This window comes from Ambystoma mexicanum, chromosome 5q (assembly GCF_040938575.1).
Source record: "Ambystoma mexicanum isolate Mex_15411 chromosome 5q, UKY_AmexF1_1, whole genome shotgun sequence".
NCBI lineage: Eukaryota > Metazoa > Chordata > Amphibia > Caudata > Ambystomatidae > Ambystoma > Ambystoma mexicanum.
In genome coordinates this window covers 739,663,413-739,678,796 of record NC_090933.1, presented here as the reverse complement: position 1 = coordinate 739,678,796, position 15,384 = coordinate 739,663,413, and the positions used below count along the sequence as shown (strand labels likewise).

Sequence of the window (15,384 nt, the reverse complement as noted above, 5' to 3'; positions counted from 1 at the left end):
ATAAGTAATCTAAATGATTATGAACATTTTGATCTCATCACAATAACAGAGGTTCTAAATCATATCATACAAGCTGACAATGTGAACAAAAAGTCTGAACATGTTTAATAAAAACAATGAACATTTAATTAATGTATTATACCGAAAACACTAACTATGTGTAGTTTTTCTTGCGGATCTGATATGTTTTATCACATTACAGCAACGACCTGAGTTGAAATAGTGTGCCAGAAGATTATTTACCTTCTTTTTTCATTCCTGCCCGAAAACACTTCTTCAAACGGCAGTATCGACATTGATTTCTCTTGTCTTTATCAACAACACATTGCCGGCTGAACCTAACGGACATAAATATTGTTAAAGTCGTTAGTAGGCCCACAATGTTTCTGTTGCTGTCTGCAAACTGCCATACAAATCCAATGTACTGCCTTAGATACCGATATAGCATCACTAGATTGTATGTTTTAGTTAGGGACGTTGTTCTTCTAAATACCAGTAGGTTTGATCTCCAAAATGCCACTTCAGAAAAGTCCATAACCACCACCAGACACATTTGATCCAATGTCATTAGAACTAGCAGGATAAGGGAATATATGGCAAAATGGACCATAGACTGATATGAAAATGTCAGAAAAAATATGTAAAGAATTGATTCTTTGGAAGCAATATCATGTACTGTAAGGAGGTCCTAAATAAAATTAATACATGAATATCATCCATGAATTGGTACAAAGTAGGTCTGTCGAACATCACCTCTAACCCAGAACAGACAGAGATTTGAGAATTGATCCAGACATACTGTAATTTCCCCACTATTGTGCCAACTGGTGGTCATTTATGTCCAGCAAATTTAAATGGATGTTCTGGCATGCACATCAGGTATGAACTTCAAAGACAACAGGCACTGGCTAGGCGTTTACGCAGGCCCAAGCTTGGACCTAACACCACTAGTAGAGAACTATTGTAAGGGTATGTAGATGGGTCAGTGGTACACCTTACTGATAGTGGTAGTCCAAGATATTTATGAATAATTAGCTGAGCACTACATAAGGTATAGAGAGATCGACTGGACTAAGTATTGCAAAACTTTCCATATGCAGTGTTGTTTAGGGGAAGCAGGACGCCTAAGTTCTCGCTATGTCGCTCTCAACTCTAGAATTAGTATCTCTTCAATTTGTATGTTTAGGTTGCTGTCAATACTATTTTGCCTTGTTTGGCTCCTGCATTGCAGGGATGTGTGCTAGGGTATAAAGAGCCGAGCAGCAGCAGAGTTGCTGTCACCCCACCCAAAGCTGATGACATTAGGCTATGAGATTACAGAGATGGGGAAAGGCTGCATAGAGCAGAGTTAAATCCTGGAGGCACCTAAATGGCACACAATTAAGTACTCCTATTATTGATGTAGTTCAGAAAAGGTAGCAGGCGCTCCTCTCCAGAAAGAACATGCCATGATACCTGTTCTGAGATGAAAGTTTGCAGCACACGCTTTTTGCTGACTGTACCTTTCACAGATGGGAAATATCCATTTGCATATCAGTTTTTGTCCCGCCCACATGGGCAGTCCAGCACCAAAATGCTATGGCAATTCCTCTCTGAACAAGAGTACCAAAAGCAACCCCATACGCGTGTTTCAGCCTTGTTGGGCCTCATCAGTGAGGTGAAGCTTTGTCCTCTGCTGCAGCCCACCAGCACTATCAGTTGAGTAAAAATAAACATCTGTTATCTGTCAATAAATCCAAGATGCCCATCCGGGGGTGAATGTGCTCTATACAAATACCTATGTAAAGTTATGTTATGTTATGGTATGGTATGGTATGGTATGGTATGTTATGTCATGTTATGTCATGTTATGTTATGAGCAACAATCACCAAGACTCTCCAGCCATGAACCACCAAAAGCTCTTTGACTATACCATCAATGCACCACACTAAAACTGTGATCCAGGATTATGAAATAGCACTGGATTATTCATTCACTTAAATTTCAAGCATCAGATACAATGAAAAAAAAAATAAGGCACTGCATGGTAATCAACAGATTTACAAATGCGTATGTAATGGTGCTTGTTATGAAAAAATTCCCAAAACATGTTAATACTTTTGATAACATGTTATTTTCCTAAGCAGGGTAGAAGTGGTGAATAACACAGATCTGGTTTACAGCATAATGAAGAAATAAAAATATTGAAACTGGTGAGATGGAGTCGGTAAATTAGGGAGTTTGAAGAAGCAGGCAGGTTAGTTGAAGAATCTGGGATTTGTGAGAGTGTTTTGTGCGGGACATATCAATGGGGAGAGGTGGGCTGGCTAACCTGTGCATAGGACACAAGTGGTCAAGCAACATTTAAAAAATGGGGGTTGCTGATGACAGGAATGGGCGAACATTCCCTGCTTTGAAATTACTTTTATGGGACCCAGATGTTTGGAGGCTAGTAACCTCCTCAGCGAGAGATCATCATAATACCCACAAGCACAGAAATCATACTCCTAGCTGTACTTTAACCTAAATGACAACGCAAGGCATAAAACAACCAGTGTCGCATAGCAATTTGCTATGCAATTCTGTAGGTTTGCTAATTAAATTGCAACTTGTGTGGCACAGCTAGCTATTTAAATGACCCTGTGCAATGAAACAGCAGCTCACCCTTCATTCCTCTCTTACCCTCTGTGCTCTCTGTGCCCTTTTTTCTTGTTCACTGCAAGTTCAGAGAGGCTAATGGAAAAAGAGTGCAGGAATCGTCTCCTCAACTCTTGAAAGTGCCAAAAGCCTGTATGGAAGTTCAAGTCAAGAAAAGTTTCTTTTTCAAATGATTGCAAACCAGAGATAATCAGGATGATACTTGCACTAAACAAACTATATCCAGTTCAGCAAAGACCAGTATGTGTTAACTTTATTTTCTTTAAAAGATAATCCTGCAATTTAATTCCTAAACATTTTAAGTTGCTACAAAATGCATAATTTCAGCATTGCTACTGTAAAACACTGTACTGTCTCTATTTCTCAGTACAATGTAGGTTAGTATATCTAAATCTCAGCATCAACTATATTGCATTTTGTTGGGGAAGGTGTTTCATATTGACAAGTGAACACTTTTGAAAATGTACATGGTCAAATTACTTTGATGGCAATCCTAGTTCTGTGACCTGCTGGTTGCATTCATCTTTGCAACAGGTGCTCAACCAATGAGCTGATCCCAACCTCCTTGACATTCTTTTTGATAACCTGGTTGCCCTATAACAGCTAACCTGAATGTAAACTGGCTGCAAACGTACACTATACCACTGAATTCGGCCCATTCTCTGTCCATTACGCCGTCCACTCTGCTTAGTCTCTTACTTTCTTCCCTTTTACATAATGAATACACAAACTGAACTAGATGTTTGCACAAAGTATGATCAAAAGTTCCATCCAGTTTGTACATCTACAGATCTGCAATACCATACATTGTAGTGAGTCCCCAGAGCTCGCTTTCCGGTACGTGTGTTTGTATTATATATTAACACCTGCAGGAGAGCTCTATCCAATCCGAGACTGGTAACACAAACGTAACCTGCAAGTAGCCGCCCGCATTTCATGCCGTGCTGCTGCTGCTCCTCTGCCCAGCCTTCACCCTGTCCCTGGAGACGGTTCCCCAGGACAAGTTTCCACTGGAGTGGCACACCTCAACCCCCCAATCACCCTCCTGCTGCTGATAAACCTGCCCACCTCCAGATCCTGGAAATAATTATTTCCAATCTCAGACATGTGTGATTTATTTTTTGTAATGGAAGCATTAATTAGGCAAAGGATGGTTTTCTTAAAAAGGAACGAAATTAAAATATCAGCACCCCTGATGGCACCGCTGAGTGCTAATAGCGCAAAATAACGCTTTCATGAGTGCACAAGGCTGGAATGCAGTACTTGGGCCTGCATGGCTAGGCTTAAGGACCTCTAACGGCACTGCCCTTCACCAAAAGTGAGATTTAATGCTATATTGGAAACAGTTGATATCAATGACAGGCAAGGGCCATTTTGTCCACCTGAAGTTGATCACTGCACTGGCTGTCGCAACACTATACTACGTACTTAGTCTCAGGTTATGACTTTCCTTTAACATTGTGAACCTTTTGCTTTATGAAACTTCTGAACTACTCCTTGCGTAGCAAATGATGGGTCAAGCCTAAAATATATGGGACACTGCTCTGTGCAACACCAACGGCATCCAGCTGGACAAGAACCTTGCATTGAAAACTGTTTTCAGAGCCATTTTATCATATCTATTTGTGTCTATTCATGCAGCTAACCTTTTCATTTTACAGACACTTCTCAAATGTTTTCAGCAGTACACAAAATGCTGTATTGTTGCTCATTTCATGTCTTGGTACAAATAACTTCTCGTTGCATTATAAATATTAGTTACACATTGCTAATCAAATAAAGTTTATTTGATAATCAAGAACATATTAATTAGCAAACTTTGCTAATCAATTTTTGAAAACTAATGTATGCCTTGCAACCCCACTGCAAAAATAATTCAGTCCTCAGTAACACCTATCAGAACACAATCCAGCGGACTTGTGCTTACAACTGCAAAGTCACCAATTTAAAACCTTCCAATGGCATCTTAGTCTTTTCCTCCTCCATCACAAGGGCTTCACATCTAGGATCAAACTAAACTGACATTTCCAGAAAATAAATCACAGGCTATTTAGAGATCTGCACGCACTTTTGGACACTGGGTAATTATTTTGAAGAGGCTTATTTACAGCAGAATGCTAAGAAAACTGAAGACAAGAAAAACAAGAATTGCCCAGGCTATTTGATAACCTTGATCTACTAGAAGAACAAGAAAACAAACACACCCTGATTCAGCTCAGTGGGCAGCTGGAAGGAGGAAGTACAAATCCAAATAGTACTACTCAAATAAAGCAGAAATGGCACCCTTTAGAAATAAACAACACTGGGAAGGAGGGGATAAAGTGGGAACATTTCTGGGCTGCAACCATAAAACAATCTCCTTGAGAAATGCTATCCTCATTGTTACTGACATGGCCAACCATCAACAAAATGTTTCAAGCATAGTACACGAAGCTGTTCAGTGCAGCGCCAACACAACTCGGTAGAGACACCAGACGAAAAGGACCCTGAAAGTGATTTCTTGAACATGAGGATAACGGAGGAAGTTAGATCTACCACCAGGCCATACCCACTCAGCCCTCACACTGCTACAAACCAAGAGCCGACACAATTATAGTTAAAGCTGGGTGAAAGAAGGCTGTATTCTCAAGATGGGTGTGAATGTGATTTAGTAGTGACACAAACAGCAAAGCATAACAATCCAAAATAAAGGGAATGTCAAATCAAGGTTCCATAAAAATAGATATACTTTAATCAAACACACCGTCTGAAAAAATAACTAAATAGAAAAACACTACACAAAACCCACCACTGAGGAAGAGCAGACAATAAGCAAAGAAAGCACAATGCAGCACTCTGAGTAATGAATCAGGAGAATAAGGCAAGTAAAAACCACAATGTACTTTAAAGAGGATATGTTTTGTGGATGCAAAAAGGGAATTAGTGACCTAACCAGTCTCTAAGGCCCATAACTGGACCTAGGGGGAAGTTAATACTGAATAGTATCTTTTTACAGTGCTTGGCAGTCCGACAGTCTTGAACCAGGTGTTGAGCTGTTTTGCAAGTGGGTTAAGCCAAGTTTGAGGATGGTGCATAGTCGTTGATCCAAGCGTAGAGCGGGCAATGAGCCAGGTCCTATTCGGATGCTCAGGAGTTCTAAGGTGACACTAGAGCAATGCAGTTCAGAATAGGTAGCAGGATCGGTTTGAAGTCGAACTGGTTCAATAGGGGTACATCAGCTGCTTAGGATCAATGAGTGATGCTCCAGCAATTAGAGTTGAGGTCTGGTATGGGTTTGAAGCAGTGACCATGATATTCCAGAATGCCGTTTGGCAAGGCAGCAGTTTGAGGTTGAGTGGAATTGAATCATTTGGAAACAGCTTGGAACAAGTTGGCAAGTGACATCCCAGTGGTACAAGTCAAGAACCAGCAAGGAGCAGCTGATTTTAGTCAGGCTCAGCAAGGTTCGAGGTGGCCATCGAGGTGGTTTGATCAGTGCAAGCACGTTAGGCTGAACAGTTTTTGGGCAGCAGCTGCATGGTTCCAGGTGGCAAGCAGGATTTCTGAGCTGGATGCAGAAAGAAGAATATTACATTTTGGGATGGTGACTGTGAGGGCCACTAGTGTTGGTTCGACCACCCAGGTGACAGAGAGGATGCTGGTGACTGGATGCGCAGATAGGTTTGAGCAGTTCAATGTGATGTTCAAAGATCGCTGACTCCCACAGGGTCTGGTGGACTGTTGATGAAGATCGGCAACAAAGGTGTTGGCCGTTCAAAGGCTGCAACAACGATCGTCTGTGCTCAGCTGGCTTGGTGTGGTGGCAAACCTGTTCAAAATCACAGCAAAGCAGTTTGCGAAGGGAGCGCCATAATGTCCCGTAGGTTCAAAAGGCTTTGAATCAAAATTAATTCATGGTTTGAAGTATTTTGATTGGAGAACACAGGATTCCTGGCTAACTTGGTCCTCTGGTTGCTGTAGACCCGATCCAGGTGATCAATGATATGTTTTGGTCCTTGTTCTCATTTCCCCAGGCACTTGGGAGGCTGAGCCATGACTGCAGATGTCCTACAGCACAGTGAGAGATCAACTCTTCCAACAGAGGGCCAATTACATGTTCTTTAAAGTTTAAAGGTTTAAGTCTAAAAGATGATTCAAAGAAGTGGTGGGAGACCCCTTCTTTTAAGGTAGAAACCAAAAGGCGGTAGGATTAAAGTTAGTCTTCTTGAAAGAAGTAGGTTTTGTCCTTCTGACATCACACCCAAAGTGCTTTTCTCTAGAGGAAGTGAAGGGGACAGGTAGGAGAAAGAGAGGCCAAGAGAAACAACACTAACCCTGCCCCTTCATTTCTCAATAGGATCAAAGACCCCTTTGGTATGCAGCACCCTGATGGGAGGCTACTCCCTTTGAATGGGTGTGCTCCTTTGATGTCTGGGCCAGGACAGGTTACTGTTGAGAGGCTGTGTCAGGTGGAGGGTGCTACCTACCCTCACAAGGAGATCCAAGAAGAGGTATGGCCATTCAGGTTCCTGTCTTATTGCTTGGCAGGATCAGCCAATCTGGGAGAAATACACATCACCTTCCACAGCTGATCCGGCTCACAGGAGCGGACACATATATCAAATTGGATATGACTGCAAGGATTATGAGCAGTGCCATGCACCATATCCTAACTCAGGCATGGTTTATATTTAATGTTTACTCTGCCACCAGCCTGGGCTAATTATAATCATGATGTTTTAGTACAGGGATGAATATCTTAAATGCAGCCCCAGTGTTGCAGGAACTTGGCTGTCACTGCACCTGTCAGACTGGCATCTGTGACCTCTGAACCTGCTCTGTGCCACTGGTAGAGCAAGTATTGCAGGTCAGAATACTGAATCAGCAGAGCACCGGTACATGCTATGCTTTTGGCATGGAGCTTAGGAAAAGGGAATCAAATCAGCGGAGATGGAATTAACTGCATAAAGTAGATTATATTAATAAACAAATAAAAAAAGACAGGCTTCTATATCCTTGCAAATGGCAATCCGTTAGACCATCAACATGGCCAACTCAAATGGAACAGATGGGTATAATGCATGCTTTTATGAAAACAATCTAGATGTACATGCATAGATTCCGACAAAAATATTTAATGAGACATTAGGAATGTGCAGGTTTCTGTAGACAATGAAAAACAACAAACCTATTCTGATCCGCACACCGGGTAAAACTGTGCTATGTGCCTATTTTGTTAAAAAAACCTGGATGCAAATATGCTTAGATAACGAATCTCAGCTAACATACTGAGCAACTTCATAGAGAAGATTATCCTCCCTATCCTAAGTGACGTGCATTAGACTTTTAGGAACAGGCTGGACCACTATGTTATGGTGAGTTTAGATGCTAAGATTCCCCTTTCAAAATATGCTCAAATGGCCAATTTGACCACATGTTTGAAATGCTCATGGTCATGAATTTTGGTGAAGATATTTACAACAACATACATGACCTTTAAAGAGGTTCCAACGACTAGAGGAAACAGAAAACGGACACTATTGAAGAGGATCCCACATGCAAAATGTTCAAAGTAAGACTACACACTCGCAATCATCTTATTTAAGAAGGCCTGAAAACGACCAGTAACAATCATTGGGATGAAAATAAAGAAGAAGAAATTCAGGGCTCTTCCCTTCATGGACAACATGTTGCTCACAATCCGTAACTCGAACTTTGGGATACGAGACCTTCTGGAACTGATGAAACATATCAAGGTAACGCATCAACTAGTTTGAAATAAAGTATGATGCCCATCTAGATGATGATTAACAAAAAAGACTATGCACACCCATCCCTAGATTTGGAGGCAGAGAATCTGAAATACTTCAAATTCATGTTCCTAGATCCACTTACAATGCATTTGCCTATAACATTGAAAACGGAAAAATTGATCACCATTATAGAGCTAGACATTAAACACCAGAGTACACTAAACGGTAGTGCATACGTGTGTGTAAATACAATCAAAGTGAATCTAATGCGTCACAATGTCTACCTTTTCAGCTCCCTCAGTGTAACAGTAAGATTTGATAAATACATGGGAGAGTGGTGTGAGAGTGGGCAGTCTGAGGCAGTCCACAGTCTTTTCTCGTTTGGACACTGCAGTTTGGCGCAATCTTTCTACAAAAGCCACTTCCTGGAGCGAAGCGGAGCGGAGTGGTGTGAGAGTGGGCAGTCTGAGGCAGTCCACAGTCTTTTCTCGTTTGGACACTGCAGTTTGGTGCCATTTTTCTACAAAAGCCACTTCCTGGAGCGAAGCGGAGCGGAGTGGTGTGAGAGTGGGCAGTCTGAGGCAGTCTAATGGCGTCTGGGGCAGATGGGGAGACCTGAGACTCATTACCTCGGGTGGTGAAGATGAGGCTCGTAGGTTGCGGAGTGCAAACAGCTCTTCTTTACCCCTGTCATCCTCACCCTCCTACGACGTTCCTTCTACCCTTTAAATAATCAACCTACCCAGTGCAGGCGCACTAAAGCGACCAGGTGGCAAATTGCAAAACAACCCATCAAAAAAAACGGCCAAACTCACAGTACAACAACAAACTGCAAAAATCAACTATTCATCCCAAAAACAAAAACTCTTGCCTGCGGGTTGGTTTGAGCCTGTGTGTGATCCACTTCAACAGGAGAGGTCGGCAGTGGACACAGTCAGACGGAGGAGCTGGAGGTTGGCTGCAGCACCAGCAGAGCCATAGCACCTGGTTCCCAGCCCCTGATGGTGGACGACAAAGTGGGGCACCCCCTCGAAGGTGGGAGGGCCACCTGTGTCGGAAGCCGAAGGGAGCGGGGGGCGGCCTTCATGTGCTACGACTCGCAGCCTGTGGCCGGCTGTGGGCCCGCGGAGGAGCAGAGCTGCAGGGGAGTGTCCCCGCGGCGGCATGTGCAAGAGGGAGCCGGCTGCGCTCCGGGCTTCAGCGGGGCCGGCGGAGCCGTGGTGCCCAGGCCGCGGCCTCTGCGGATGGGGGAAGACGCAGAGGAACCTTCACTCGAAGGAGGGGGGGGCCACCTGCGTCGGAATCCGGGGGGTGCCGCGGCCGGGCATCGAGGTCTCCGTTGCGGCCACAGAGGACCGGTGCAACTTGACAGAGGATTGGAGCGATGACGACCCGCTCCCGGCTCGGCTCTCATCGAAGCAAACCAGAGACTCGGGGAAGGCGCGGTCTCTTAACTTGATGCTTCCCATCACAGCAGCCCCACAGTGCCATCTGGTGGCTAAAGCTGTGACTACACCAACCCCTTCAGAATCAAACACAAAGGCACAGATACACAGTACACCACCTTTGACATCGGCTGAAAGTACAGATGCAGAACAGAAAGAAAGAAACAAAATACAGCCTCATGAGGGGGTTGTTAAGACTTTGGGATGCCCTGGTGAGCCAATGACAACGTTCCCTGCAACAACAGCCTCTTCGGTCCCTTTGTCCGGTAAACCTAGTGATCTGAGAGAGGGGATTAATCAAGGGCCACACAACAAGCATGCAATTAGAATCCCACTCAGGCGGATCACAAAAAAAAACTTTGATCTCCCAACGTCTAACAAGCGAGCTCAAGCAAAAAAATGTTTGAGATCTACTAATACGTCAACTCCATCAGCGAGTTCGCGCCTGGAAAACTCCCTGAAAACGCTCTTTCAAAGACAAGCAAAAAAGAAACTTCAACAAACGGGGAATGGTGAAATTTCAGACGCAGACTTGCTAGAAGCACTCCTTGAACCTCTACTCACAGCCTCATCAGGCAACCAGAAGAACTCGCAAGGCAATGGGGTCCAAGCACCCTTACAACAACAAAAAGAGCAAGTTAAAGAAATCTCTATTCTGGTACCAGTAGTTCTACCAACCATTGTGGAAACTCAAGAAAATCGGTTTGGGGAAACTTCTGTCTTTTCACCCTCACCAGCTCAAAACGAGATTCCGAGTGAATATTTATTCTTATTAGAACCTGATCAGATAAGCCATTCTCCACTGGGAAGTTCGAAACCAACGCCCCATTTGGATTCTACAGACTCTCTAATGGCCTTACCAGTGCTATTTGGAACAACTGATCTGGATCTACAGAATAATGGAAGTCTACCGCCTCAAACTTGCGGGAAAAACAACTCGGCAAACAAGCCCATGGAAACGGCAGATCGCTTTAGCATTGGGGGCCAAAGGGGAGACGGAAGCAAGGAAGCTCTGTCAGAACCTAGAGAGGGCTCTCTTCCAAGGATGGCTACCCCAAAACAAAAAACCCATCAAATTCCGCGCTTATGGCCGCCTACATCACCAATAAGTTCTTCAGCAAATAGAAGACTAAGTGAGCCATCTTTCACCATTCCAAAGGAGACTCCATCGAAAAAAGCAGACTTCATGTACATTATGTCTGCGGTAACGATTGCATTGGCCCCATTCTGCAAGCTATATGAGGCGATATATGACTCCTTGAAAGATCATACATCTATCTTTGCGATGATGAACTCAAAGCTCATATACCTAGAAGGTTATATCAACGCCTTGGAGAGAAGGAAAAATTACCTAGCCGGAACTCCCCTACTTCATCAACCGGAGTTAATGGAACTTTTAACAGAATTAAGAAATAACAACAAGGGCCGGCCTAGGATAGATGGAAGTTCTCAAACAACAGCACATGATACTCCTCAGCATGATGTCTCCCACAGGGACTGCGGGACAAGGCCAAAACTTGGTTCACGTACTTTGGAGGGCCCTTACAACTCGGCATTCACCAGACCGGACTCTGTGCACATCAAGCCTGGAGATTACGATGTGATGTGTATAGATGACTTTTCCCCTCACAAAGCCCAGTCAAGCACGAGTATAATTCAGGGAAAACCTCCAAATCCCCTGATTGCAGGGACAATTCTTGGTGTGAACCAAGACATGGGAAGTAATCAGCAGCCTCCGACCTCCCAAGTCTGCCTCAAAACGGCCCCCTGTTCAAGCTTATCCCTGAGACTCATCAACTTGCACAGCGCCATGAGGAGACTCTACCAAAGACTATTCAGAGTCTGGGAGGGAAGACTTCAGCCCCTGCAATCGTTTCAAACACCCATGAACCAGCGGTAGTCCTCCCTCAGTCACCAAAATCAGAAGACGATTTCCTCACTCAGAAAGACTTGATGGATCTAAGCCAGCATCTAGATGTCAGCGTGGACAACCAACAGAAAGGAGAGAACTTGCATCTACCCAAGATGACCCCTAACCTACAGATAGTTACTAGGGACCTCTCAGGCTTTACTTCACTAGATGAGCGCTTTAAAGCTCTACGAGGCGAGAAATGGGCACATTCCAACAAGCCCACAGGCAAAGGTATTGAACAAATCTCCCATCTAGACTCACCACCCCGTAGACTAAAGGCGAAATATATTTCGAGAGTCCATACCCAAACAAAATCTGAAGTACTGGATAAGAGCAAGGACTCCAAATATGCGCAGCAGAGAAATGGTCACCATGATAATAATCAACAAGGGAGAGCGACTCATATTCTCCACCAACAGACGAAACAGCACGAAGGGGCTAACAGACAGAGGTTGAGTCCCTCTGTCAAAATTCGACAACGGTCCGGCAACCACAAATACTTGGTATTAAACAGACGCACTGTGTTGAGTCTGTTACACAGCATTTCTACGCTAAGGAATCTAAAATCAGAAGATTTCAAAATGGTGGAACCTTCCCACGAGGGGCAAAAGGCCTCGTGCTTGCTCTAAATACCATCAGACAGAGTAATTACCTTGTTGTCAGCAGCAGCAGAGGTTTTATACAAACAAGGTTTTGACTTAACTTTACTCAGGTCAAACAAAACAGACTACGACAGGACAAAAGAGGACACAAGGGATGGCCTTTCTTCAAGAGAGGAACATCAGCATTTTAGCACAAGAGACGATTCACAACTAAATTCTTCAGTACCCGCCCGGCTTGACAATGTTCAATTAGTCCCCCATGGGCAAGATATTTTGCCACGCCTATCAATTAGTACAAAAGCGAGCACATTAATAAAAGAAGATCAAAAGACCTCCCAGGCCAGACCAACCCAAAAGTCTCCCACATGGTCCTGGCTACCAAAAGTCTTATCTACTCAGCTCCACAAATAGCCACCAGTACACACTAAGACTGTTAAAGAGCATCAATCACTCTCTTTGGCGAGTTGGAACACAAGAGGGTTCCTACATTTAACAACACCTGGAGATATCAACTTGGGGGATTACGACATCCTATGTCTGCAAGAGGTTTGGCTAAAAACCAAACCAACACTGGATGGGTTTGAGATCGCCTTTTCAGAAGCTCTTGCAGGAAATAAATGAAGGCCCTCTTCAGGACTAATTATTGCGGTCCGGATGGGTATGGGTCTTGAAATAAGCAAAATCATCCTAAAGTCCTCCTATGTCCTGGCAGTCCTAATCTCTTGGCTGCGAAAGGAGTCCACGCATGATCAATCCACGCACACCTCCCTGGTGGTGATGTCCATCGATTGGAACCATAAAGCAATACAAAAGACAGCTTTGTTTGACATAGTTTCAGCTACTTTGGACTCGGTATACCTGGAGCATGGGCCATGTGAGGTCATCGTTTGTGGAGACTTAAACATCAAATGTCCCATGGCCGGTTCGAACGCCACGGGCTTCCTACACCACAAACCCTGTACCCAAGGTACAGCTTGGCTTAAACTGATGACTGACAGGCAACTTTTTAATACTGCGACCATACTTCCTGACTCCATCACTTTACCATCATGGAAGCGTGGCACAGCTTATTCAACTATAGATTACATCTTTGCCTCTGAATTCCTTCTAGCTCGATTGACAGATTTTAGCATGCACCACTCAAATCAAAGTGACCACAATCTTCTGGCTATAAAATGGACAACTGCAAAACCTTTATCAGCTCATTACCCAGGAAGGATTGAATTAGAAGGCAAAGGCAACCAGGTAAGAGTCAGTCGGGCAAACATCCGGGCGATCACAAATTCATATGGAAGTAGCCAGTCTGTATTAGAGGTCGATTACAGACCACTTTTGGAACCTTACAGAGCCACGATGAAAGGTTTGAAGGGGAAAAACAAAGAACATCTTTATCATGCACACAATTTTGATGCCCTCTTGGTGGCACAGCGTAACATACTACGCAGAGCAAAAAGGAGTGCTGCAAGAATCAACACGCACTCCAACAGATCACATGTCACCGAGACAACAAGAGTCTAGAAAAGTTGGCTACGGCACCATCCTCTAACATTACATCAACAGGACTCTGAAGCTATGTTAGACCAAATCCGAAAATCTAATTCCAGAGATTTTTGGAGACTTATCAATCCACGAGCCAAAGAAGTAGACTCAATGTTGCTAAATAGCATCTCGGAAGCAACATGGATTGGGTTTTACTCAATATTGTTCAGCTCTCCTGACTCTTGCGATGTGCCTTTTCCATCACTGTCAACAGAACCTTGGGTCGACCTTTCAGATAAAACTGAAATCCTGGGTAAAATCTCTAAGTTAAAGAAATCGAGGGCTCCGGGGCCCGATGGTCTATCCAATGAAAATCTGAAATCCGCGCCAGAAGATTGGACAAATTTATTGAGTATGATTTTCCAAAAATGCACGAACTTGAGTACAATCCCGCCTTAATGGACCTCAGCGGTCATCATCCCCATATTTAAAAAAGGTAGGAAGGATGATCCTATGAACTATCGTCCAGTGGCTCTCCTGGACGTCATAGGGAAGGTATATGGATCCCTATTGTTGGACAACTTCAACCATTGGGCGAAAAGCACACCATGTAACAACCCTCTTCAATCCGGGTTCAAAAAAGGAGAAGGAACCAGCATCAACATCTTTATTCTCAGCCTATTAAAAGCAAAAGCCAGAGAATCAAATCAGAACTTGTACTTGGCATTCATAGACCTCTCCCAGGCCTTTGACTTAGTCAATCGAAGGAAACTTTGGGAAAAACTCAACAACTGGAACTGTCCACAGGAGATCTTGAATCCCATCAAAGCTCTACATGCTGCTACAACGGTGCAGGTGCGTTTGAATACTAGTGGTCTGCTTCCATCAGCCATAACAACTAGCAGAGGGGTCAAACAAGGTTGCCCTCTAGCTCTGGCTCTTTTTCTTTCATACTTAGGGGATTACAAAGAAGCATCAACTACAACACGAGCATTTTCCGCACAATTAGGCTAGGAGAAGATCCCAAGACTCTTGTACGCGGACAACCTTATTCAACTCGACCAGACCCCAATTGGCCTACAACGCCAGCTAACTGCACTGACCACATAGACTGCTGCCAATGACCTGGAAGTGAACAAACAAAAAACAAAGATCATGGTGTTCGAAAAAAACAACAAGAGGAAGAAGATCAATTCATGGTTCTTGGCGGGAAACAAACTTGAACAAGTAGCAAAATTCAAATATGTGGGGGTTCTCATTGACTCGACAGCTAAAGACTTAGCGATGCAACACCACCTCTTGGAAAAAATGAAAACCCTCATCTCACAAGGGAAAATACTGGACAAAAAATATGGGCGCTTCTCATTGATGCCCTTACTTAAATTCTATCGGGGCAAAGTTATCCCAATGATTACCTATGGAGCAGACGCTATGCCATCTTTACCTATCTCACTGTGGTCCAAACTGGAGAGCCTTTTTTAGCGTTCTTTGTTGAATCTACCGCCTTCCACTCCACTAGCTTTGATAAGACGTGAACTGTCTCTTTCAGCTCTGGAGTCAATAGTAACTAGGGCTT

At 43.8% G+C, this 15,384-nt stretch overlaps 1 protein-coding gene across 3 annotated transcripts in view; it reads right to left on the bottom strand.

The window, feature by feature from the left end:
- Positions 1-15,384, bottom strand: part of HNF4G (hepatocyte nuclear factor 4 gamma) — an 836,697-nt gene that overhangs the window by 278,223 nt on the left and 543,090 nt on the right. For all 3 annotated transcript variants that reach the window (XM_069621228.1, XM_069621227.1, XM_069621226.1), the window contains one exon: positions 244-338. In XM_069621228.1, the coding sequence (XP_069477329.1) occupies positions 244-338 (95 nt within the window). The remainder of the gene's footprint in view (positions 1-243; positions 339-15,384) is intronic.